This window comes from Semicossyphus pulcher, unplaced genomic scaffold, assembly GCF_022749685.1.
Source record: "Semicossyphus pulcher isolate SPU_LCO1_2020_fin unplaced genomic scaffold, fSemPul1.0.p SCAF_12, whole genome shotgun sequence".
In the NCBI taxonomy this organism is placed as follows: domain Eukaryota; kingdom Metazoa; phylum Chordata; class Actinopteri; order Labriformes; family Labridae; genus Semicossyphus; species Semicossyphus pulcher.
In genome coordinates this window covers 26,435,384-26,462,226 of record NW_027211626.1, presented here as the reverse complement: position 1 = coordinate 26,462,226, position 26,843 = coordinate 26,435,384, and the positions used below count along the sequence as shown (strand labels likewise).

The 26,843-nt window shown below is 44.1% G+C and overlaps 1 protein-coding gene across 1 annotated transcript in view; it reads right to left on the bottom strand.

Moving 5' to 3' along the window:
* The window catches only part of LOC138588487 (adhesion G protein-coupled receptor A3), a 207,760-nt gene that overhangs the window by 102,791 nt on the left and 78,126 nt on the right, over positions 1-26,843 (bottom strand). The window contains exons 8-12 of the mRNA XM_069658635.1: positions 25,400-25,564; positions 20,971-21,190; positions 20,430-20,579; positions 18,558-18,719; positions 18,019-18,252 (exon numbers count right to left, since the gene is read on the bottom strand). Coding sequence (XP_069514736.1) covers positions 18,019-18,252; positions 18,558-18,719; positions 20,430-20,579; positions 20,971-21,190; positions 25,400-25,564 — 931 coding nt within the window. The remainder of the gene's footprint in view (positions 1-18,018; positions 18,253-18,557; positions 18,720-20,429; positions 20,580-20,970; positions 21,191-25,399; positions 25,565-26,843) is intronic.

Genomic DNA, 26,843 nt, shown 5'->3' with positions numbered 1-26,843 from the left:
AAGAGATCAACACCAACACAGGCAATGCTGGGAACAACCTGCAGCTGATGTCCAAAACACATGAATGCAAGTTGCAGTCTTTAGATTACTCAGACTTCTCTCCTGTCACTGTGCTGCAGGATTTAAATGGGTTTTGATGCCGTCACATCAACAGCTGTTCCTCAGCAGATTTAAGGGATGCTTCGGTTTACCAGAATGTCTTTGTGTGCATTACATGTGGTGGGATATCGTATCAAGTCACAGTCAGTTGCTAATCACTCATTTTTCTACAGGCCTGTCATACACAAACCATGACCTTGGGTAACCCGCTCTTACAGCATCCTAATGTTCTATTAATTTACCTCTAATTACCCGATGTAGAGCTGGTGAAGAACGAGAGGATGAAAGCAGCTCAGAGTAGACTGAGAGAAAGACAATGAAAGGGGAGGATGAGTGTGTGTGTTTGTGTGTGTGTGTGTGTGTGTGTGTGTGTGAAGCTGAGGCAGGGAACAGAGGAGACGGATTGCAGAGAGACTCCCCCCCTGCTGCTTCATCCTACTTTTGGGAGGAGGCACCTACTGTCGAACATGAGGGAGGGCAGAGAAAGAGAAAGGAGGATGGAGAGGGGAGTCAATTGAGCTGTGATTTGTAGACCAGAAGCAAAGGTGGAAGATAAAGCCGGACATGCAAGATTAACTAGCACATGGGAGGCAAACTCAGCCAGTTGGCTCAGCGTTTGCAGCTTTTAGCCATATGAGAGGAGGAGGAGGAGGAGGGAGAGCAGGGAGTGAGAGGAATAGTTATGTGAGTGTGTGTGTGTGTGTGTGTGTGTGTGTGTGTGTGTGTGTGTGTGTGTGTTACACTATTGTGATGGCAGCTCATAAAGTAGTAAACAGTATATTCAAGGCAGAATAGTCTGTGTAGGCAGCAGGCCATTATTTCTGCTAAGACAGAGTCTAATACATCAGAGGTTTAACACTTTTATTCTTGTTCTTTAACCTCTGCAACATTTGAAACTCGTGTACAATCAGAATTTAACAGCCATTCAGCATCATAAGTTTTAATTTGTGAGTGAGTTGGAGAGATAATGAGACTGAGAAAAAGGGCAAGAGATCAGACAACTGTGTGAATATGAAATGCGGAGGGTTATTGGTGTCTAGATTGGAAAATGCCAAAGCTAAAACATGCTTCTTTATTACTGCACAGGGGTCAGATAAGTGGTGAAGAGAGGGCGCGAGACGATGAGTCCATCTGACTTTAGTGGAGGAGGAAGTGCAGCTCCTGACTGGGCCGTAATGACCCGGTGTCATGTCAGACTGGAGTCACAGTTAACTGGCTGCTCAGACGAAATGTCAGCAGTGGTCTCAAGAGGTGACAAAGTCATTTGAACTGTTAGAATCCGGAGATGTGATATTCAGACCGGTAATAGTTATCTCCATAAAGTTAGCACGCACACGGGGATTCTTCAGCAGCCTCACTTCAGCTCTGTATTGACACATTCACAGCTGGCAGCTGCCCAGCACAACAGGCTTTCAATGCTGGCCCGTCTTCTATCGCTGGCTTCGGTTGTTGTTTAGGGAGAAAAGATGTTGCTCATTCACTTTCAGAGAAACACTGGGACATGAACCACATTGCTTCAGTTGGCTGAAAATAAACTTTTATCAACAATGTCGCCTTTCCAGGAAAATATTTCAGTCTGAGAAACACATTTCGTAATGACCATGTAATCCTGCAGGCTGTTCTCGCCCATGCTTCGTGCTTCTCTGTACAAGAAATAATGCTCTGTCATTTGTGTAAAACACGTGCAATCGTGTGACTATTTGGACACCACCCGCCATAACATACTACACACACACCATGAGGTTCTGCTTAACATAAACAGAACATGAGTTAGGAAACAGGGAAACGTCTATCAGAATGGTCCTCCTTCTCTCCTGATTTATTCCCTCAGTAAACATGTTCCTAATGAGTTTATGGTCTCAATCTCTAGTTTCAAGTCTTCTTCAACACAGCATGATGTTCATTTAGTCACTGATGCTCCCATTTAGAGTCACACAGACCAGAAAGCAGGGGAGGGTTAAGGGCGGGGCTACCTGTGATTGACCAGGGTTCTTAGAAATCTCTTATTCGGCGTTGAGTTCACCTAAAAGCAATCTGTTCACTGATTTACTGAGTAACAGTAAGCCTGTTTTTCACTAGCAAACCTTATTATCCTAACAGTAAATCATAATGCAAATTGCTAACCTAGGTAGCGTTGGTGTTAGTTCCTCTCGAACTCGATCATCCCGTCCAAATATGGCTACTTCTGGATAAAAAACACGATGATGGCGGCCAAAACGTTTTTATAGCCTCTCCTCTCCTTTAAAACATCTGAAGACTCAATCAGAGCACACGGAGAGACGGCTCCTCCCAAATAACGTCCTCGTCCATCCATCTGTCGGATTTCTTCCCCAATCCCTTCATCCCTCATTTTCCTTCTGGACCTTCTGTCAATCCGACGTCATCTTGGCTCTCCATCATCCATATTTTGCAACAAATATCCTGAATCCATGTTGTTATTGGCCTGGTCTTCGAAGGTTGAAGGTCTTTCATAGTTTCTGCTGTCAGTTCATTAAAACAAACATGTTTGACCTTCTGGCTCTTTGTCTGCCACGTGACAAAAACCTGCAAACATTCTGCCTTTGAATGGAGTCGACTCCGTGGCCAGCTGCAGCCTGTGTAAACTGTACAGTAGCGGTGAAATGAAAGTTGAAATGACATCTGCAGTTTGTCACTTCTATAGCCGCCGGAGTGACTTTCCTCTGACTGTTTAAAACACTTCATGTCTCTGCTTGTTGGATGTGGACACTAAGATGCAGATAAAACATATAATTGAAAATGAGCCACTATTTTTTTCTGTAGCTGTAGCTGAGAGTGTCACAGCTTACCTGAGTGTGGCACACCGAAGAGAGAATGAGATCTTGACTAAATGTATGAAAAGAAAAGGATGAGAAAAAGCCTTCATTCATCTCCTCAGTGGTGCAGAGTGAGGAAAGGCTTTGTTGTGCAGCAGTAAAAGACTGCATCGGATAACGCAGCCAACAGAGAGCACTGCACTAAACATCACAGCAGAGAATCCTGCATGGTTCAACTTTGTGGAGTAAATAAGGTGGGGCAGAGAGGACAGGGAGGGTGCGGACCCTCCACGGGATCTGATCAAAGAGTCAGAAGGGACCCTGTTGTAGATTTTTAAAACTACAGAAGGGTACGAAGGATTCAGTTGGGGACAACTGATCTATCAAAGAGTCTGCACAGGAAGTAAAAGATCAACTCCTCTGCCTCTCCACAAAGGAAAATAAATCTCTGTCTGTGGTTTGTTGGAAATGGACAGAAGTCCCCGAGGCCTGCGGATCTGCAGCTACAGAAAGGACGATTTTTCTCTCTCATTCTCCTGCTGTTAGTGTCTCCATTATTTCCCTGCTAAGTCTCCTGGATATGTCCACTAATCTCTAGTCCCTTATTTGTCACCTTTTTCTTTATCACATCATTTCGACTCTTTTTCGATTCAACTTCTCTCTTTGCCTCCCTCCTCCTCCTCCTCCTCCTCCTCCTCTCCGGCTGCCTTCCTCTCTTATGATGTGTTTAGCATTCAAAGCCTCTCACTGCTGCATCACAGGCCTGTTTGTTTCACCGAGCTGCAAAGATGGAAAAAGATGTGATTCCTCGGGGAAAGAGTACAATTCTTAATGCATTCTCGATGTGGAGCATTGCACTGCACAGATTTGCATCTACATGCTTATGTGAGTAGTAAATGTATAAGATCAGATCAGCTGTTTAACATGTTCACCGCTTTCAATGTCGGCCTTCTGCAGATGTACCCTCCAGAGGGCTCTGTGGGGGATTCGTCCCAGGAGGAATGTTTAGAAACTGTTGTGATCGTAGACTAAAAATGATGTTACCTCCATGCCTCCTCCGCTGCCATCTACCAATTACGTTTTCTTTCTCCTGGTTACAACAAGGTGAACATAAGGAGAAGCTTTGGGTATAACAAGCTTCCAGAGAAACACAGCTACAGAACCAGTTACTAATTTGATCTCTTTCAGCCCAACCTTCTGAGTGGTCTTCCAAAGAAATACATGACACTGTTCACAAACAGCAAGAGTCAGCAGCCAAAGCATTAACTGCGGGGTTGTGGCGAGACGACTAGTTTTGTTGAGTCTACAATTTCTGTTTTGACCACTGTCATTCATAGTCAAATTAATAGTGCAGTGTTTTAGTACTCGCATTAAATTACAACAGAGCAGTGGCTGGTTGGCAAACATCATATTCCTGTTATCACATGATCACTAACTTCTCTGCTACAGCTGCTCCGAGGTGTGCCTGGCATGCGACCTGCGGCAGTTCTGAATGAAGCAGTAAGTGATGGTTACACATGAGTCTGTGACAGGAGCTGTGAGTCGGTCGGGATAACTCTCAATTTCACCGTTCTTCCTCATTCATCTCTTCCTCTCTCTTTATAATCCGCCATCAGTTCTTCGTCATCGCCCTCCTGCTTTCATCAAACTATAGGGAGCAGATCACACTGTTAATAGATGAGGTGCTGGGAGCCTGTTATTTGTTTAGGATGTTTTCCACTACTGCTAAATAAATGGTTAATCATTGAAATGGACTTGCTGGTTTAAAATAACATAGCTTGTACTGCTAATGTTGTGTTAAACCAGCATACATTTATTTTACTGTCTCAAAACTTTCAAGCATTTCTGATATCTGATACCACGCATTGATTACTGCAACTCCCTCCTGGCAGGCCTTCCTGCATGCACATTCAAACCTCTGCAGATGATCCAGAACGCAGCAGCGTGACTGGTCTTCAGTCAACCCAAAACCGCACACAACCCCACTGTTGAAAATAGTTCAACTTCTGGATCACCGCCACGCTTGGCAATGTCACTACTCCCTCTTCTCCCTTTCCTCCACGACCAATCAAAATCAAGAAGGGGCGGGACTTCCAATATCAACTTTGTCAACAACGATGGGGGAGGAGAAGCTAATCCTTTCGTTTTTTCGAGGGTATAATTTCCAGCTGCTGCAAACACAAGGACACGATTCCTTTACATTGTTTTTATGTTGTCTTTGTAAAATGTCCTTGAATAAAAGCAAATATTAAACATACAGAGCGATTTAAAACAGTCGAATAGTTACTTTCAAGGGAAGTGGAAGTGCCGCCAGACAACTTTCGTAACCTAGCAACAGTAAGCGTTGGTGAGAAGCGCTCTTAAATTGAGGTTGCGGGTGCTGCCAGCACAAAAAAAAACTGTTCGTGGACACAGGTCCTAATCATGCTGGCACCATTCTGCCCGACAGGTTATATTTCACCTTGTCTGACTGAAGAACTGAAGAACATTAAGTTTGAAGACAGTTTTGAGTTTGACAAAAGCATTTTTTTCCCCCATTACCATGAGATAGTTGACTGATGTAAACATAGAAACTGTAGTGACGGTGAATAATTGCTGGTATTATGTCTGTATTACTATCCACATATCATGACCCATGCGCCACCCGGAGTAAAAAGGCGAACCTCCTATTTTCTGTGCTCCTGCAGCAGCATGACTTCTGTGAAGGCCCTAACTAAACATGCACGCAGAAATGACATTCTCAAAGTTCTGCGACCGACATGCACAGCTCAGGCGGGCCGAGTGAATCAGCATTGTGTGTCCATACAAGCAGTGGTTCCACTTCCTTTGCATGTTTAAATATATTCACCTGTAAACACACACACAAGCCTGCATGTATGCTTATAGATCCACACAGATCCACAACACACACGCTTTTAATTCTGAAGCACAACATGAACTAATAAAACCTTAATACCCCTCACTGTTAATGCCCGTTGCCATTTGACTCTGACACTTGACTGCAGTTTAACCCCCATACAATTAACCTCGGGTCGTTTCCATGTCAGATATGGAGGGAGGATTTCCTCCATCTGTGCCCCCTCCGCTCAGAGACGCAGCAGGTCAACGAGCTAATGAAGAGTCCTTGCACTGTTCATGTAGGAGTTAAGTACTTTAAATCCTCCATTGCTTATTAGAGCACTGTACACAATGCATCTCTAACGTATTCCAATTAGAGGGGAATTATCAAGGCATTAGGCATTCACATTCATAAAGCAGCGTGTTTACCGGCTCGGGACAAACTGGGTCAGATTTAGTTGTCTTAGATGTCTGTGCTGACACAGAGGATTGGTTTACCGCGCGGCAGCTGCCAGCTCAGCTCTGCTGCTACAGTGTCCCCAGAGAGAGTCCTAACCTGGAGGGAGGCCGATGCATACAAACACACACAAACAAACACATCCACACACACCTCCCTAAATAAAACCCAAACAAACAAACACCCGAGGAGAGCTGGGCGGTAGCAATTAAAAGCAGTGGAGCTCTGTGGCGCACGGGGAGGCTATCTGAGGAGAGACGGAGGTGGGAATACTCCACCCGTTTAGCCTACAGGCTCCCACTAATTACCTGTCAATGACGAGGAGGGGGGAGATCTAAAGCGGTAAATATTGTCCCAAACTGTCGTCCTCAACGAACCAACCACTCCGCAGTTCAGTTCAAGGATAATGCCTGCTGACTTGGGAAAAGGGATAAGAAGCCATATGTTGTGTTGTTTAGGTATAATTAGTTCAGAATCTGTTCCAAACAAAGTGACACAGTGGTATTAAACAGCATGAAACCAACTAAAGGTCAGCCTGCAGACAAGATGCTGAAAAGATGTGGTGCATTTTCAGAAGCTAGATTTAATTTCAGATTAGTTTTGGATGTGACGCAGACGAACAGAAGAATGTCATTGTGTAAAATTTACGTCTAAAATGTGGTGATACAACAAGCCAGCTGACAAATAACTCCATGTAGGACCACTGGCTCCAAAGAGAGAGTCAGGACACAACCAAGAAACATCTGATGGGTCGCGACACATTTTCCTTTTTTTTGATTAATTATAAAACCTGGCAAATCAAGTTGTTCATTTAATGATTTTGGTGATGACATTATTTAGATGTTATTAAGTTGCATATATGAGGATCACTTGGCAAAAAATGTAAGAAGTAATCAAATTAAATGTACCAGAAGCAACCAGAGACCATCCGCCAACACCACAGCGGCTGAGGCACGGTTCAGAACGAGGGAGATCAGCCATAACACGAGGGTGTGAATGGAACATGAGAGTGGACCTCGATCAACAGCTGAAGATCCCAACTGAAGTCACTACAACCTCGTCCTGTGGTCCACCACAGCCCGAACAGTGACCGTGGCAGAGCTCACTGTCCCATGGGAGGGAAAGATGGAGGCAAATACACAGAGCTGACAGCTGAATGCAGAGAAGCAGGGTGGTCTGCTGTTAATTACACTGTGGAAGCAGCAGAGGCTTCGTGGGTACATCCACCCAGCACTTCTTAAGGAGTGTGGGTGTGTCTGCTCTTAAACTCAAGATGCCCGTCAAAGATCTGGCCAAGCAGGGGAGCTTCTGGCTTTGGCTGAGGAGGGAGGATCAGGCGTGGGGAGTTCCTGAAGCTGAGGACTCCTCCTGCCCCTGGGGTGAAATACTGTGAGGCCCACAAGCTAGCAGCAGTCAACACAGCTCATTTTAAATGTTTCCTCCTCCGTCGTTGATTTGGACGACGCAATTGATCAAAAATATACAAATGTACTCAACAAGTTATATTTTAATCTCACTTTGATTGTTTCACAAATCCCCTCTTCAAGCTTTTTAATGAAGCCTCAGGTGTTTACTTCTGGTGCCCAGGTAATCTCCCAATCAGCTGTCAGAATCAGGGATGTTGGTGTGATGAACATTTCCTCTTCAGGCCCAAAAACATATTCATCAAGAATGACTCATTTTGATCAACTGGTGACAACCTGAGCACACATGCGACCTGAACCTAAAAAGAGCTTTGTCCTGAAGTGCCATCGTGAAGCTGAACACATGTTGGGAACACATATGAGACAAATTCCAGAGTATCATCTCACTATTATTACCTAAAAAGTAGCTGTCAATCACCTAAAAATACCCGATCAAGCCATGCAAACCTCGCCTAACCTGTTTCTTCAGCTCAAACACACAAAATGGCTTCAAGAGTTCCACATTTTTTATCTGCACCAAGAATTTGTTCCAGATTCTTGCAGAAAGCGTTCACATTTTAAACATTTGAAGCAAGAGTCAAAGCCGGCTTTCTGCCGCGCGTGGAGGCGAGGGGGAGAAGACGGAGACGGCGTGCGCTTTTTAAAAGTCACTTTTTGGAACCAAAGAATTTACGATAAGATTTATCTGCCAATTACAGCAGACCCGTGAAACAGTGTGTGACAAGAGAGAAATGTGTTCATTTACATACTACAACTGTGCAGTGTTGTAATATTAATATGTGGGTGAGATGCTCTACACACACACAGATATAAAAAAGAAAATACTAGAGCGATTTAAAACATCCAAATGTCAAGTATGAAGCTGTAATTGCTCCGACTAGTTCACTTAACCAGCTGAATGGAAAATCAGGTCAGCATGTGATCCTGTGGTTAATATTCAGATCTAATTTGAGGATACACATTTATCTTGTTCTGATACATTCAGAGCAAATGGATGATTATTGAGCAGGAAACTGGCAGATGTCTGCCGGTGCTGAGAGAAGCATGCCACTTGGTTTTGTGTGATCAGCAACACTAAATAAAAGAACACACACGTTCAATAGACAAGTCCCCTTTTATAATCAGTGCATGCCCTTCAAAGAAACACACAGAGGGAACCCACGCATGCACGGGGCGAACATGCAGACTCCACACAGAAAGGCCCACTACGTCCGACAAGGGACTCGAAAAAGGAACCTTCCAGCTGTGAGGCTGCTAACCACTGCACCGCCGTGCAGCCCTGAACACAGCCGGTATTGGGCTGAATACATCTTAATACATTAGGCGGCCCCCTGCAGAGGGAAGTTGTTATCACTAGCTCTAGTTAGCACTTGTTGTTAGCAATAGCTTCTCCAACAGCAGGTAGCTTTAGTTACTGTAATGTGTTTTCAGGATGGAACACCTATGCTTCTTCTATGGTCTAAAGCAGGGGTCTCAAACTCAATCAGAGAGGGGGCCGAAATTAAAAACTGGATCTAAGACGAGGGCCGAACAAGGTCAACATTTTTTTACAGACAGAAACAGTTTTCATCAGAGGTATATCTGAGTCGCAGCTTGGTGTGTAAAGCCCTCACTGTGTGTCCGTGATCACACGGTCCCGTCCCAGAAGCTCGAGGCTTTAGCAGAGTGAGAAGGTTTGTTACGTCACACAGAAAAGCTCTCACATCGTGTGCTCGTAGGTCTTGATTGGCGCGCCTGCTGCTGCAGTGCATTCTGGGATTTGTAGTATCAGCAGTGTGCGTGCAGTATACCGGCGGGCCTGATAGACATGATATCCTGTGGGCCAGATATACTCGTACACATCCAGCTCGCAGGCCTTGAGTTTGACACGTTGTCTAAAGAGATAAAATATGTGTGTGAGGTAATTTGTTTTTTATTGGTTCGCTCCCAAAGAGCTACAAGAATCATCACAAGAAAGGAATTGATGCACAGTCCACAGACCACAATCCTGCACAGACAGGATTCATGAGACCACTGGGATACCCATGCTACCTCTGTGATTTATATTGCTTACACATACAGTACCTACAGTATATAGAAAACGGGGCCATTAAGGTGTACTATTAAATAATCAATGATCATGTTTATCTTAGAAAGAAAAAATCCTCCTAAAAAGGAAATAGTTCCTTTTTTTTCTGTCTGTCTTGGACCTTCCTCTGAAACCATCTGAAACCTTTTGATGAAACACATCAAAGAAAACACAGAAAATCAATCAGGAGACAAACGCCACTGCAGGAGAGTGCATTATGTAAGCTGCTGATGTTGTAAGGCTGTGTTTTATTACACCACGTTCTGGCAAGGTGTTGGCACAGCAGGGCCATATGCTGAGTGTCTTCGTCCAGTTGGACCCAAAATGGCTCTAAACGGAGCTGAGCTTCTGCCAGAGAGAGAGACAGAGAGCAGATCACTCAGCCAGTCAGTCAGCAACACGAGGACGGAGGAAACAGCCTGGAAAAGAGCTTCTCTATTAATCACCATAAAGCCCTTCTTAGATGGTTTGTGTGCCGTCTTATTAATAACACTCAGGCCCTGACTGCTGCAGGCAAAGACAGCGGGAGTCAATGAAGACATGGACGTCAACATCACACACGCTCACACAAGCTTCCATTTGACTGCTGTGTGTTCACAATGAGGAGAATTTAGGTCATTACTGAAATTAAAAGTCCAAAAAGAACTTTAAAAAAGATTTGATTTTTGGAACAGCTTTTATATAACTACATTCCAAGAATAGCAGATTGTAATTAAATGTCAAATGAAGAGATAATAAAAAAGCCTCATTTAAAATGTAAAATGAGGTTTAACGTCCAACTCTGCCTGTTTGTCTGTGTCGTATCGCCTGCTCTATAACAAGCCGAGGTGCTGTGCGTCTGTTTCACAGTGTTAGACAGGCTGACTGATGAGTCATAAGGGAGTGTGTCTGTGTGTGTGTGTGTGCATTATGTGCATTTATTTCTGTGCTCCTGATACACCACATGTATTTATCCAACACAAAGTTCCCACTCTGAACACCCGCGTCGCTTCCTGGTGGGAGAAAAGATGGCTGCTTTCACACTACAGGCCTTCATGTCTCATTCAGAGCGGCTGCTCATGCCATGTTTGTTTTTTAACCTCAGATGACATTCAGATGTTTTCTGCTCAGTCTGTTCTCCTGGTTTTAATGTGATGCATCCTTTAAAGACTGCTCGTGTATATAAGCTTGCCTAACACAGCCACGACTCGTCCTCCAGAGAGGATCCAGAGACCCTGAGATGAGTCTCAGCTGAAAGATGAGCGGTTTATTGTCATGGCAACATTACCACTTGATGCTTTAAGGCCTCAACCTTTGCGTGGTCTATTTTTAAAAAAGTGCATTCATCGCTCTGTAAAAACATCCAATCTTTTTGTTGCAGCACTATTGTAAAGCAACAGAGCCCCCTCACCACATGGTGAAGACAGGAATAAGCAAAGCGCTCTCTTCTTAAGAGGGAAAAACTTTTCAGTCCCCTCACTTCTAGTTTAAAGCAGACCAGCAGAAGACCCAAACTCGTTGACACAATCAGCAGTTCAATAAGGCATTAACGGCTGATTAGAGGGATCTAATTCTTGAGTCCAAAACAAAGTGATAATTAAACAATCAACATTTAACAAATGCAATTAAAATCAGATATAGATTACTCCCTATAACAAAGCACTCCTTGTCAAGTTAATCTGGCCGTCATTTATCAGGCCGGCTGTAAAACAGAGAACACTCTGGACTTCTCCTAATCCACTTATAGAGATGTAGTCTCTCCTGGTCTAATTGATCGCTTTAAGCAGATGTATGTCTATAAAATTAACAAAAAGCTTGGCTATTTACTGCATTTTATTCGCTCAGAGAAGAGGTTTTCAAATGCTTTTTAAATTACTGTACATTATATAATGCCTATCCCAAACCAAGAGCCCGTGTAAGGGGCTTCAACCACTGATGAGATCCCTGTGACAGGAAGCAGCTTGATTGCTTCTTATTAGCCGTTCACATTGCGATTGGACCACAGCGCCGCAACAAAGCTCCGCCGTTACGCCTCCGTGCATTTGACATTGAAGACGAGGCGTAACAGAGGCGCAATAATCTCGCCTTGAACTGGCAGTATTCGAGAGCCGACTACGCAAAGATCTGTAGAGATCCTTGTGTCATCGCTACATCCAGTTGGCACGTTGTTGGCAGCCAGAAGCAGACAGCAGGCCTGCCCACAGACATGGCAGCTGAAAGGTCCAGTGAATGGGCCGGTATTTATATCAACACATGCGCCTGTTCTCTCATCATGCTCTCTCCTATATAAACACATAGGTGTAACTCAGTGACTGGGCTGTAAAGGCACAGGTACAGACAGCATTATTATCCACAGAAGTTGCAGTGGGTTCAAAAAAGTGTTCACTTTTATCCTCATGATCTGTCTCCTCATGGGTGTGCAGTGGTAGTGGTGGTGCCTTCACTGGCGCTTGTTATCTCCTGGTTAGTCACCTGTAATGTTAGCCTCTTGGCTGTCGCCTGTCTCTTCAGTCTGGCTCGGTTTGGAGCTGACTGAAAGAAATGTGGTCTACCGTCCTTGTATTCCTCGCCTTCTATATTTGCCATCCTGAATTATGCACAGCTCCTGGTGGGGTGCGTTCACTCCAACATAGCTGGCCTGGCAGTTAAGGTCGTGTGTGTCCCGACTGAGCTTTTGACATTACTTTCACAAACTACAAAATTACTCATGGCATTTTAAGGAATGGGGGTTTATGCTGTGAAACATATTATTGAAGCAACAAATAAAATATAATATTTGTTGTTTTGATGAACAGTGAGTGTTTATGTTTCAATTAAAATGCCGTTATTTCTTATATTTAGGATGAACTAGGTTATTGTTGTCCATGGACCCCCACAGCGGCTGGGCCCCAGAAACCTTTTACCCCCCTTATGGGTGGCCCTGGCAGACAACTTACCATGAGGCAAGTTATCATGTGAATAAGTTAAAGAAAAAATAATAGTTGTTGGAGCAATAGTTTTACAAATGTTCTTCCTACGTTGTCATGTATGACATGACCCAGAATATACTCTGTAAGTGCTCTAACTTTATAAAGATGGACGCCACGTCTCCATCTACTCTCATTGTATGAAATTGAAGCCAAAATACCTACCATGACGGGTGCTGTCCTCTTGAGCTGGTGATGTAATTTGGAGCCAGAGCTGCGCAGTAGAGATCGGCGTAGGGTGAAGCCTAACCACTTCCGCTAACCAAAACACACACTTAACTTAACATCCTGCACGCCGGCGTGTTTAACAGCAGAACAGCTTCTTGTGTCGGTCTGAAGCAGATATTCACGCTTATGGAAAGTTCAATGACTGTAGTGTTAGTGTTAGTGTCTCCTCTTGCCGTTCCTTCACTACTCTGCTACTCGAGAATAGAACGCTGCAGGAGCCTCGTTTGTCAACAGAGCTGTCAATCATGAGGCCACACCCCCTTTTTATAGCATCAAATAACTAATTAAAAGTAAACTTGTGAGAAAAATGAACACTGTGACATAAATCAGCATGATAAGAACTAACTATAATGACAGAAACCATGTTTGAGAAAAATGTATTTGATGTGTGTTTTGATTTTATAGTTTGACTCATGTCCCACCTGTTAACATGGAGGAGGCGGGCTTTATGAGCTATACTGCAGCCAGTCAGCAGGGGGCGATAGAGACAGTTTGGCCTTACTTTTAGGGAGCTGTCATGTCGTCCATCTTTTTATACAGTCTATGGTTCGATGTGCCGTGACTTACATATGTCAGATGCATACACACATTAGATAACATTATCTTTTAACTGTCGAGCGCAAGAACCGTTTCACAAGTGCAACTGCAAGCTCTATTTTGAATGTCTATCTGGACATTGCATATTTGTTATAATCACTGTGACCCCAGAGCCCCGCATGTGCAGAACTACATCCGAGGTGCACATAGATAGACATAGATGGGCCCCTGACCAAGCTGTTGTATATGACGAGCGGGAATTGAGAACGTGTTGACAGAGCATTATTAAAGGAAGGATTCTTTCATATAGGCAGCTTAATACTGTAACACTGTATTCAGCTGATTGCACAGATGCTCATGGCTCGGTAGAGCCTTGATATTTGCATTGTGAGATTAAAATTGATTATTAATTTCATTTCAGTACATTGCACACTGCACACACACGCACAGATTGTTTAACTTGATTTGCTTTGTAAAGTAGCAGCTTAATAAAAAAGTGCACTTGAGGAAGCAAACACTGAAGAAGCCTCCCGACAGATAACAGGAAGATGAATGAATGTCTCATCCACAGATTCAGGGCCAGAAAGCTATTTTTTGCTTGTGGTTTTTATACATGTATACAATTTTATACAGACCTAAAATGCCTAAGCATAAATGCTGCATAACAGTCTCTCCGTCAGATATTCTACAGGCTTTGGAAAATCTAAATTCAATCATTGAATAATAAATTCACTCTTGAAACAATAAGTCTCTCGTCTGTGTGGTTGCCAGCGCTGGTGCTCAGGTACTCGGCCTATGAGACTTTCACAGGTAATCAGGAATTGGTGAAGTTTTTCCCACATGCCCTGTGAAAGGTAGAGAGGAGGGCGGAGAGATAGAGAGATATTGTTGCAGGGTGATGATAGCTTGAATAGATTAGAGCCCCTTTATAGGCTGCTGAAGTCACTTTCCTGTCCCTTAACAATTACCATTAAAGTGCTCTCAGTGCCTCACAGCTGTTGCAGAGCAGCAGCAGCGGAGGATACCGGGCCGCTCGGAGGTGTGAGAGTGTGAGTTGCTCAGGGAGCACGAGCTGTGGTCATTCTGCGGCTAAATGAGGTGGAAAAAGTATTAAACTTCTTCATCTCAAGCACAAAAACTGACCTTTCCACTACTTTTTAAAAAAAATATATTAAGTCTTTAAAAAGCAAGAGTTCCTCTGGCTGTTCCCCTGAAATTACTGCCAAATGCAGAATAATAGCAGCACATTTTCCACAGCAGAAGCCAGCTGGTTGGCTCTGATTCCATCCAGTGACACCTCTTTTATTGTTTACTGTTGTCCTCTTGGGTTAATGTCTTAGTCTTCCTCCGACAACATTCAAGTGAAGCACCTTTTGAGTGCGATTGGAATTGAATGTGTGACACCCTCTCTCCACCCCCAGACTCCTGCTGTAATTTGGGTGCTTCATTTATGTGATGCTCTTCGTCTGCGCGCCTTGTTAAATCAAGATTAACTTAATGGAGATACAGTGTGGCTTTGGCCTCTAATGTTCTGCTGCCCTGCTTCGCGTTATTATGGTTCCTCCAAAGCAGCATTACAGTGATCCAGTAATAAGCTCCATCACTGTGCTGAGTCAGTAATGTGTACATAATAGCAGAGCTTTGTACTGCAGACACAGGTGATACAGGCAGGATATGAGTGATAATGTGAAGCAGCAGTTACACAGCACGTCATCCTCTTTTAATACACAGACATGTCTCTTGCTTCACATGGAGAGAGAGTTGTCACTGGCAGCACACTGATATCAGGAATTAGACATGCCTCTGATACGGCCTAAAATGCAGGATGTACTATCAGCCATCAGTCTATGCAACGGTCAAATAGCATCATTTTTTAGCCCCCCAAAAACATCAACTTGTTCCTCTGGAAAACATTTCTACCTGTTGTTTCCTCTTGAACAGAAGCCTACACAGCAAGTAACATGGCCGCCACCAGACTGTTTAAGAGTGGTGCGGAATAACTGATTCCAGGTGATTCATCGCGTGACAATGGCAAACAGCAAAAGTGCTGTGTTATTGTGAGAATCAGAGGGCTGTACTCTGAAGCAAGGTCACCATACCCAGGCTTTCTTTAAGTAAGCTGACTCAGCTCCAGGTGGAGAGAAAAGGTGATCACAAAGGTGGTTATGAAGTTATATCTGGAGAGTTATTACTGTAAAAAACAACAACACTGGAATAGAGCAGAAAGTCATTGTGTTAATATGTAAATTAATGCATTTATTTCACCACATGAAGCTCTCAGTGCCTGCTGTTTATTTCTAATGTAAAAACTACACATGTACAACTCTTACACTTTAACAATGATACACATGATTTCAGGAGGATAGTCAGGAACTGCAGTTAGGTCGGATATGTTCCCTTCCCCTATAGGACGTGCTGTCAGTTAAACTCCTCGCTATTGCAACACGCAATATCAAAGGCCCCTGCTACCTGATGTTTTTCCCCAAAGAGAAGCCTCATCAGTCGTACTCGTTACTACTCAATACGGTCTCAGAGCAGACCATCGTCAGGGCTGCGTCTGTGCCAAGATACTACAGATACAATTCACTGTCATACTTTTTGAACAGGTTATATAAACTGGCCAATGATATCATCATTAGACGAGCTGCTAACACCTTGTCTTTTCTCTTTATAAAGACCGGAGACTACAGGTAAGAGTGCTGGATGTTGGGTGGAAGAAAAGCGACTTGACTTGACTTAACTAAGGACTCGACTTGACTTGACTTGCCGAAGAAAAAAAGACTTGAGACTTGCTTGAGACTTGGACCAAATGACTTAAAACTTACTTGGGACTTGAGCAAAGATGACTTGGTCACAACACAGCTTCTCACAGCCACTTTAAGAGGAAGACTCCTTTTTGAAATGAGGCACAGATCAGAAGCCGACTGCAGCACAGATCACCAAATAACCTCATATTTACAGGAACTAGAAAAAGACAAATCCACAGAGTTTTGTGTGCAAACAATCAAGGACACACAGTGCAACATGGCTGTGGCACAGAATAAACAACAATAACAAATAAAATCTGGATTCAGCTTGAGCAGGAAACCATTAAACCCAGAAGTGCAGGAGTGAAGACATGTTCTCACCAGAATAAATGTTTCTCCTAATCTGGAAATCATCAGGAGGTGATTTTGAGCACATTGGTGGAATGGCCTGTGTTGTCCTCCCCACGATGCAGCCGACTTAGCTCAGCATCTAGAAATGCATGCATACATGTATGCACACGATGTACACACAGCCTGGAGCGAGAATTAAGTGCCGTAATTGCTGACAAAACCTCAGAGACCTGACACCGACTCAGCAGAGGAGAAGATGAAGGAAATGTAATAAGCACGCAGACTGAAGGACAAACACACATGCGTACACTCTCTCCTGCCGACACACACACTAACACACACAGACAGTGCACACTCACACACACACACTGCGTGAATTCTTCGGTGTACTGAATAGCTGGAGGGTGCGAACTGTTCAAAGGTTGCACAACTCTGCCACTTTAGTGCCAGGGGAGCCGAATGTCTCGTCTGCCGTCTGCAGGAGCACCGTGCCCCCTCCTCTGCTGACGGGGTGTTTGTCATTTGGGACAGACACAACCGGAGCCACGGAGGGGGACTCGCTGATTTAAAGTGACAGGGACGCAAGGCCATCTTATTCATCATAGGGGAGTGGCCAACATCCACTGACTCCCAGATTACTGTCCTATTTGCTGGTCCAGCCCCCACGACAACCCCACCTATCAGCAGCTGAGTTATAGCATGCCAACAAACCCAAACAGGGTGTCATCTCACAGGGAGGAATAGGCAGCAGCAGACTTAAGGGCAGGTGGTAATCCTTCTCACATGCTTCAGCTGTGTGGGGTTGGAGAATTCATTTTACTGTGCCCACGAGCTGCTGCACAAGCTGTTCTCCCCGTCCAATATTTTACTTCTACCTCAGTTGCTTTCTTTCTCCTCCGTTATGATGTGTTCTGACCAAAAGCAAAGACAATTTTAGTCTTGTGCAAGTTTGACTACAGGAACATTTGTGCTTTGTTCGGTTGGTTAAACATAACCCAGGGATATTCACTCTTCCAGAGACATTTGAAAATCAAACCCTCACAGCTTGTTTAGTTTCCCCTCCTCCTCCTGAGCTGTGTCTGGATGAACTCTGCTGCTGCTTCCAGCTCCTTGAGGCTGACCAGTGCCCAGTGTGTTGAGCAAAGCTAGGATCAGTACCAGGATTTCTCTGATGGACACCAACAACTGTATGTCCCAGGTCGGCTGAAATCTGACTTTCCCCAGCGGCATGAACCCAAAATAAACACATTAAACAGAAATAAAAGATTGCCAAGGATGACCTGAGTTTCCCAGTGCATATTTCTGTCTCTGCATTGACCTTGTATATTACGGCACCGCATAAAAAATGGCTACACTCTTGCTCTCATCGCACAGTTGCAACATCTTCTCTCCTTCTTCTCCCGCTCCTGCACTCAAACACAGTGTCAGGAAAACAAACCCTCCTGACCTCGGGCTGGATTCTGTGGGTTTTACAAAAAGAGCCGAGGACAGAAAAGAGTGGAGTCGCATAATTTAGAGAGTTTCACACCATCTATTAACCTGAGACTTACCTTGCTGAGCTGGCTGGCCGGTGAGCCGCTGCTGTTGACAGTGTGGCATTTAAAGTTGAGCAACGACTCCTCCTCAGCATCACTATCTCTGCTTGTGTCCTTGTCACTGTGAGAGCGGCTGTCAGGGATTGGCGAGGGGGCAGAGGAGGGGGGCCGCTGAAGTGCCGTGCAGGACAGGCCGAGAAAGTTAGAGGGCCGGATCAGAAAGGCCTCCAGAGCTATGTTAGCAGATACCTGGGGGGCGGGGGATAGAGAGAGAGGAGGGTAGAGAATCTTAGTATTAGTCATTAAGCAGAAGCTTTTATCCCCAGTGACAGCTCAGAGGTTAAAAAATAGACGGAAGCAAGAAGAAACAAAGGAAGCAATTTATCTTTCTCATGCCTTATTCCAGCTATCTGCTGGAGCCAGATTAACTTCTCATTATTCTGGGCTGCAAGAAAAGAGGTGAAGCTGTGGGACATTTAGTCAGATAATCAACCTTTGCCCTGCCTGAGTGTGGTCCTGAGTATCAGTGTTACGGTCTCAGAGTGCGTATGTACCTTAGAGATGACCTGGTTGTCTCCGGTCAGCGCCAGGTCAGCGATACGCTCCACACACTGGACGATGCGCGTGCACGCTCGGGCCTCGTTCTGCGCCATCCACAGGATGTGCTCCTCCACCAGCATCATGTTACTGGCTATGTCTGATATGTAGTCCCCGAGCTGCAGGAGCACAAGCAGACATGTACGCAACTGTATGCACAAAGCCCACACACACTCTGAGAGGCAGACTCATCATGCACATCAATCATACCCTCAACAACAGGCACATTTATAATCTCCAGTCAGAACTGCGAGGGAGGCAATGGTGGCTTCATTCATTATAGGCAGATTTAATTTAGATTAGCAGCTCCAATGGGGCCTAATCGCTTCCATGGGATGGCACGTCGCTATTTACTTACTGTACTTTTCATTGTTGCCTCATTTGACTGTTCTTTATTGGATGAACGAGGGTGGTCTCATTAGCTTTGTCTTAGGAATGATAAAACTCTAAGTATCTTCTAATAATATCTCCTCCCAGCTGACCTATGAACAGTAATTGGTCAAGTGAGAGCTAATATTGATTCTTTTCACTGACTAAGCTCAACACCGTCCCCTCATACAACCTGACCTTCATCGGGACACGAAGCCCTCCCGCCTCCAGCCTCAGGCAGGCGAGGCGTTCATTCAAGGTCAAGCACAGCTCAACCCAAAAACAGATGCATCTTCATAACCATGATTGTCATTCAGGTCCAAAGCCATCATGAGCAGGAGGAGAGCATGAGGTGAAAAGTTAAGCTGTCTGGAATCGATTTAAGGATTGAAGCCAGAACAGCAGCATGTTAACATGTCCGTCTCTCCATGTGCACTGAAGCGTCCTTTTCTGATTGCTCAATGTCGAGGTTGTCCAGAAGTTGTTTTTATCTCAAAGTGAGCTGACAAGTATGTGCAAGAAAACTATGAAAAACATGAGGCAATGGACGAGGAAAGTCAAGTCATAACTACATCAAATCGGAACCACTGACAAACGGACAAAGCCTTCAGGTCTGAGAAGTGAAGACGATGCAGAGGTGCCTCTTGTGGCCAGCAGGAGGCGACTCCGCTGGTTGCAAAAACACGTCTGATTGTAATTAAATCCATGAGAAAATGAGCCTTTTTTTCACTTCATCTATTTCATTTACTCAGTCTCTAGTTTCAGTTCAAGCATGTTCATTTTGTAGATTGGGTTCCTATTGAGAGTGAACTACACAATAAAGCAAGGGATGCTTTAGGGCGCACTGAACCAGATGCTAATATTTATAGGCACCAGTCCAATCGGCCAACAAGATCGTAAATATTAAACATGTTGAATATTTACGATCTGATATCCTGTTGTGTGTGGGAAACCACGAGGACAGCCGAGCATGCTCTCTGTGGATCTGCACATGGAACCAATCAGGAAGCAAGCTCACTGAAGAAGGAAGGAACCACAGCCATGGCAACAAAAGCCAACGTGCAACATAAAGTAACACGTACAGCCCGTGTTCACGCCGTCTCCACGACTTCATACACATTTTGTTCTTTTTTCTTCCTGAATTTTCAGTTAAAAGTCCAAAAACTATCAGCACCAATTCTCCCTGCCTGTCGTCCGCCATGTTTGTTTACTCTAAAGTCTCGTTTGAGCGCCAGAGATTTAGTGAGATTTCCAGCTGTGAGAGTCGGACTCTGGTTGAAAACATGTTTTCATTATCATTAAATTATATTAAGTTAAATGCCTTTAGGTCACAGTTTCTTTTTCAGAATGGGGATGTGTGTGAACCGTAAAGGTGTGATGGTGAAAGAACCCTGCTTCGTCATGAATTAAGACTTGTGACATGTTGTAAAGTAAATCTGCTGAGGTGTGTTCACTCTTACATCTCTCCGTTTCTCCACCAGCCTCGTCAGCCTCTCCACCAGGTGTGTGACAAAGATGACATCCATGACATCATTAAAGTGAGCCGCCCTGCTGGTGAAGGCCACTAACTGCTGGCCCAACGGCTGAGCATTGGTGGTGTTAATAGTTATCTGAAATGAAAAGATAAAACATCAAACTGAGTGAAGACGCAGTCTACCACAGCGACATGAAGCAGCTTTGACAAGATATAATAAATAATACATCACTGTGACACCATGCATGTAGTTATTCCTGTTGGTACTTTAATGTGTCGCAGTATTCCCAGGAGTAATGTCGATGAAACAGCTCTGTTTGTGTTATGTATAGAAAGGCTCACATGCAATGATGTGACCTTCAGGCTACAGATGAATCAGTAGAGATGTTAGCTTCTGTGTTCAGGGAATATCAAGTTATCAAATCTTCTGAGTAAGCAAACATGTTACAGTCCATGTCATTGTAAACCTGACAGTGAGAAGTGACTCACTGACACAGGAAAACAGTGTGAAACAGAATCCTGGTTACCTGTGTGAGCTCGTGCAGCAGGCGGGTCAGCTCGCTGGCGTATGGACACTGAGTGTAGTCCTCCTCAGCCCAGCGGCCAGCGCGGTCACAGCGACGCCACGCCTTCTTCTCCCTCTGACCGGAGGGGCGAGGAGCGCTGCCGGAGGGGTGGGGGGCGGAGCCAAAGGTGCCGGGAGCGCAGGGCAGGAAGGCCAGGATGCCGGCTAACGTCTTGGGCCACCTGCCACACAAGATATCTCTGATGATCAGCAGTGAAGTGAGTTATCGTCACTTACTGCAGCAGATGGTGATTTCATCCTCCCTGTACTTAGGAAATTATTAATTTGCATATTTGATTTACAGCAGGCTCTAATTATTTTTGCAGAGGACTGCCAGATTCTGATACTTGATTGTGAAACAATGTGCTGATGACTTCTGACTTAATTAACTTTATATACTAACTTTATTAATCAACTTTATTGTTTTTCCAAACTTTTGCACAACATAACAAAACATTTGTTGTTTAATTACAAAAAGCACTTCCAGACGCACTCATGGGGGGAGCACTCAGCCTGTGGAAACAGCTGGTTAATGTATTCTGTGGCTCTGGATCAGCTTTGTAAAGCCTGAAAGGACATGATTTGCTTATTTGGAGGTTATACCTTTGAGATGAAATGTTTAAAACACAAAGCTTTTGTTACAAACAAGGGATCATGTAGGAATGAATGTTTGGGATTGTGGGATTCAGTACTTGGAGCTTGACTGTTTGACTTGCTCAGTGTTGGGGTTTATGCGTTACTAAGTAATCAGTGAGTGTACTCGAATTACTTTTATGTAACGTAACGCGTTAGTTCTGCAAGTCAAGTTATCCATTATTTAGTTACTTTTTCATAAACAGTAATCTGTTACTGGAAAATAAATTGCCATATTTCTCTTTTCCTTTTGTCGCAGAAACAGAAACTCCCTGAAGCTCTGTTTCTGTTTCTCTCAGAAAGTAAACACAGCTGTGTCAGTGCGCATGCGTAGCTAGCTAACTCAGCTAGCGAGCTGTCAGAGAGGACAGCGTTTACTTTCTGTAAATATTCACATTATTCTGAATGTTTGGGTGAAAGGGACGAGAACAACATGACGGTGAAATGTAAGCTGTGTCTGGAGGAGAAGTGCTCGTCAGCTATGAAGAGCTCGACTTCAAATGTGAAGAAGCATCTGCAGCTAAACACAGCTCCACAACACTGGTGGGACTAAGAGCCTGTGTTGTATTGTTGTCATGGAAACAGCTGTGCCCAGTTCACTGTCAGACTGTTAGCATCATAAAGAGCTGTAAAGGTTATACTGCGTCTGTCATTCCTGTTATCAGGCTGCAGAGTTACAGATTATGGGCCGTAAACGAGGCGACGCAGAGACGGTAGAGTCGATACATTCAAAGGTAGACGTACAGCAAGCTACACGCCGTCCTGATGATATAACATGTGGAACGAGTCACAATGAGTTACTTTTAGAGGTGACGTTACCCAACACTAGACTTGCTGCAGTAGTCGTTTCCAGTGTTACCCGGTGTTTCGCCATTGATCGGTAACATTACTTGCCCACAGGCCCAACTATTGTATCACCTTTTAAACACAAATAAAACCATGGTAGTTCTGGTTTCACTTATTAGCGAAGTTAAGTCAACCAAGTTAATAAGATAAAAAACCCTCTAAATTGTGAGATAAGTATTTTATGTAGACATGTTCACTATGAGTATAAACTGAAAGAGTCTGCTCTGGAGAGCAGAAGCATATATGGATTTTTTAATTCATATGTATCTATTAAAGTGTAAATGACAGCTACCTTACCGTAACTACACAAGACTAAAAGCCACCTAAACAATCTCTACATGCTCTGCAACTCTTTCTCCCAACAGATGTTTGAATGCAGCTTCATTTGCTTCATCTGCTCGGCATCAGTAAGTACATCAAATCAAATTCTAAAATCAGCAATAGATGCTCTCAGGTACCTAAACACACAGTACTACATGTCAAAGGAGTAGGAAGAGTTGACCAACAAGACCTTGGCGGAGGATGTAAGCATTTTGAACATTGAATTAGATCATTTCCTTGTAAACTGCCTGGTGTAAACAGTAACCTCTGATGTACTGTGGCCTTAAGGTCCAGATATCTCGACCTTTGCAGTTTAATCTCTCTCACAAGTCCTCCAAATGTATTAAATTGCAGTGCTACATTTCTGTAGCAGCACAGATGGAAAACAAATGAGAAGGATGTTTATATTCAGGACAAACCTTCTGCTGCCTGTTCCTTCCTGAGGGAAAGTTCATCTTAAAAGAGTAATTACCAGCGTTGTTCATACGGCCACGAAAAGTTCACTGAAGTCACCTCTGAAGCAAGAAATGAGACTTTGTAAATAACGTCATCAAGAGCCGAACTCTGAAACTGCTCTGCTGACCAACCGGCGATATGAGCCGGGGGGGGTTTCACGGGGAAATGGAAAATGTTCATTTTCTGGGTTAACGCCTGTTAGTGTTTCAATGAAATAAAGCTCATTAGAGTGTAAAGAGTCAGCCAAACAGTCAGAGTCCATCACATTAGCCTCCACTTCCCGGGTAATAAAAGAGCTCCAGGTTTGGTTTCAAATTAAAGCTCTTCCTTCTGTGCTTCTGAAGCCTGAGGAAAGATCGTTTGTGTTCACTATAACAGGAAAACGTGTCTTATGTTTCGTGTGCAGAAATGAGTGCTTCATGTTGCAACATTTTGACTTAACCTAAATGAAAATAAAGGAGCGCGGCACTCAGGAGGCCGGTAATCTGTTCTGAGGGTAGAGACCTGCCATCGTGCTGCCCCCCACCCCGTCCTCTTCTTTCCTCCCTCTCCATCCACCTTGCTCCAGCAGCAGCAGCTACTTAGTAATAAATGGCGTTAATTTCACCCCCAACAAAAAAGGGGGCTCATTTTCCAGCCCATTACTCCAGCGCTCCGACAGAAACAAAGCCTGTGTGCCTGCAGCACTGGAGGAGGGCGGTGAGGTACAGCGGCTACAAAAGATCGTACACGACCACTGCACGCCCCCACAGGGGAGGAGAGAGAGGGTGTGTGTGCAAGGTTTCAAAGTGGTCACACAGAGTGGAGGGCAGGAAAAAGAGGATTCATGGAGGGAGGGGATGTGTTGTGCTTCTTCCTCAGTCATGAAGACAAGTGTTCTCTGTCTCACTCTGCACAACGGCCCTGTATACCTACACATGCAGCGCACGGTATCACAACTGCTGTTCAGGTCAGCAGTTTGTAGAGATATATGTGCTTTTTAACCTTGCTTCACGTACACAACCGTCTGCGTCATGAAGGTAATTGTTCACATACTTGTCTCAGCACTACGTGTGTTACTGGAGGATACCTCTAGAGGGCACACCAGAGAGCTCAGGCTGTATGCAGCTACCGTAAGTGCGGGATGTAAACAACAGACATGGAGACACTCGAGGAGGTTACTGTGATGTTCAGTCTGAGATCACAGCAGAAACAGCTTTTGTGTGTTCGGTGGACAGAACACATCCCCGTCCCCGCTCCGTCTCTCCAACATGTTCCTCCGTGCACGGACGTAACGGTCCCGGACTTGTTCCCATTTAGTTTTGCAGGTTTCCACGTCGACTTCTAACACAGAACTTATCTGTCTGCAGCTGTTTGACAGGCATGTTTGTCTCTGTGCAGTGGCAATGACACATCGTACAGATGTGGATAATTGAGGACTCGGTCTATCAGCTTGTCTTCAGAACTTTCTGCCATTGTTGTCCCTGATGCTGTGTTGACCCTGTCACATCCCCTCTGCCTCCACACTGCCCCTACTGTTCATGTGCAGACTGCAGTTCGTGTCCGTGTAGCTTTAATTTTTGAGAACGTGCACAGCCGACGCTCCAATCAGACGCAGGGAACGCGGGGCAGCCATCATGCACTCGTGAACACGTAGTTAAAAGCAAGAATATCTCAAGGCTAAATCAACTTCTTCTTGTTGTTCCTATAAAACCAGTTTTACATTTTTGTTTTAATATAGATTAAACTAGATTTTGTGCCACAGTGTGTATTATAGAGGCAAAAGAGTGGTATTGTTGTTTGTTTATTTCTAAGTGTTTAGTGATCAGTGTTAATAGGATAAGATAATGTCCTCAAATGTCTTATTTATCTTAAACCCCAACATATTGAGTAAACTGTCATAATGGAGGCAAGAAACCAGAAAATATTCACATTTAAGAGGCTGGAATCAGAGCATTTTCAACCTGATTAATTGATTATGAAAATGTTGCATTTGGCCATAAATGTAAGAGTTGCAAACTAATCGATCCATCGTTGCAACTTTATCCTTTCATTAACAAAAGGAATGTATTTCCCAAAATGTCACACTGTTGCTTTATTTATGAAAGTGTGATGAGACCAGCTGCACCGACACGGTCGGGCAGGACGTGACTCACCTGAAGTCGCCCTTGTTGTTGGTGACTCTGTCAGCGGGACAGTACGGTGCCGACGTCTCCACAACAACTATCTCCATCTGCTGAGTGGTGTTGCCACGGGAACTTGTCACCAGGCACTCCCAGATGCCAGCGATGCCCACGTCGATGTTGGAGAGGACGACCTCGCTGTAGGAGGAGAACAGAGACGGAAAACTGTGAGTGTGTTTATATGTGTGTGAAACGGGCTGTAATGGCTGCAACTTAATCCTTGGGGGCAAAAACTTTAGATCAAAGGTCGTCCACTAAAAGTTCTTGTTGTTTCCACTGACAGGCTCAGATTGTTCTTCTAAATGTCTGACAACATTACAGAAAGGATCCCTACAGAGACAGACCTTTTTTAACTAGTAACAGCCGTTATATATCGCTCTCTTCAAAGCCACCAAACTCCATTGAGAAAAACTGCAATTTTCCTTGTAGACTGTTGGAGTTGCTGGTCTACCGCTGCCTGTTTGTGTTGTTGTGTGACTTGTGTGTTTTAAAAGGAAACAGACAAGCAAACCAGCTTAGACAGCGTTAGACCAGAAACTCCCATGTTGCTTTATGCAAGGTAAAATTGCTGTTTTTGTCCATGGAGTCTGGTGGCTTTAAAAAGAGTGATGTAAGGTTAAATAAAAGCATCTTCCTCAGAAAGGTCTATCTCTTTAGGGATCCTTCCTGTAATGTTGTCAGACACATAAAAAACAAGCACTTTCACTGGAAGTGCTGCGATCTGGCAAATTTGAACCCAAAGATTACGTTGCGGCCATTACAGGCTGTTTCATGGCTGCCAGCTGGAGAGATCGACTGGAGCAGTTTGAAAACCTTTTGTGCCTATTTTTCATCAAGAGCCCAAATGTGTAAAAAATAGGGCCCATGTTTAAAAATACCATAATTACCCTTAAAGGTTAGTGCGACATCTGATGGAATCTGGGGAGCATGAAAATCTGTGTTTAATCATAAAAGAGACCCTCGTTTCTGTACGTGTATCGCTGGTTTAAAACGTTGCCCGTGACTTAAGATGATCATTACTCATGCTTATCGTTCCTACTTTGTCACAGTGATTCCTATCTGAATGGAAGAATGCCTGATTAAACAAAGGGTGGTGAAACAGTGACAGAGAGCCAATGCAGGCCATTTGCCAAGACGACTAATCTCCAGGATTTTACTTCTTGTGAAAAAAGAGGAGAAAAGCCAGAGGAGATTGCTCCACAACAGGCATTATCACCATGGAAATAACACCAACTGTTTAATTTACAAAAACAATCCAGTTGTAGTCAAATATACACTTGCTATATCACACTGCTGTGTGAGTACTCAGGGAGCTAAAGCCTTTTTATTTGTGATTTAATTAAGCCGTTTGTGTTCATAATACAAGAGTCACAGTACACCCACACAATACTGTATCAAGTTTTTAAATGCGACTTAG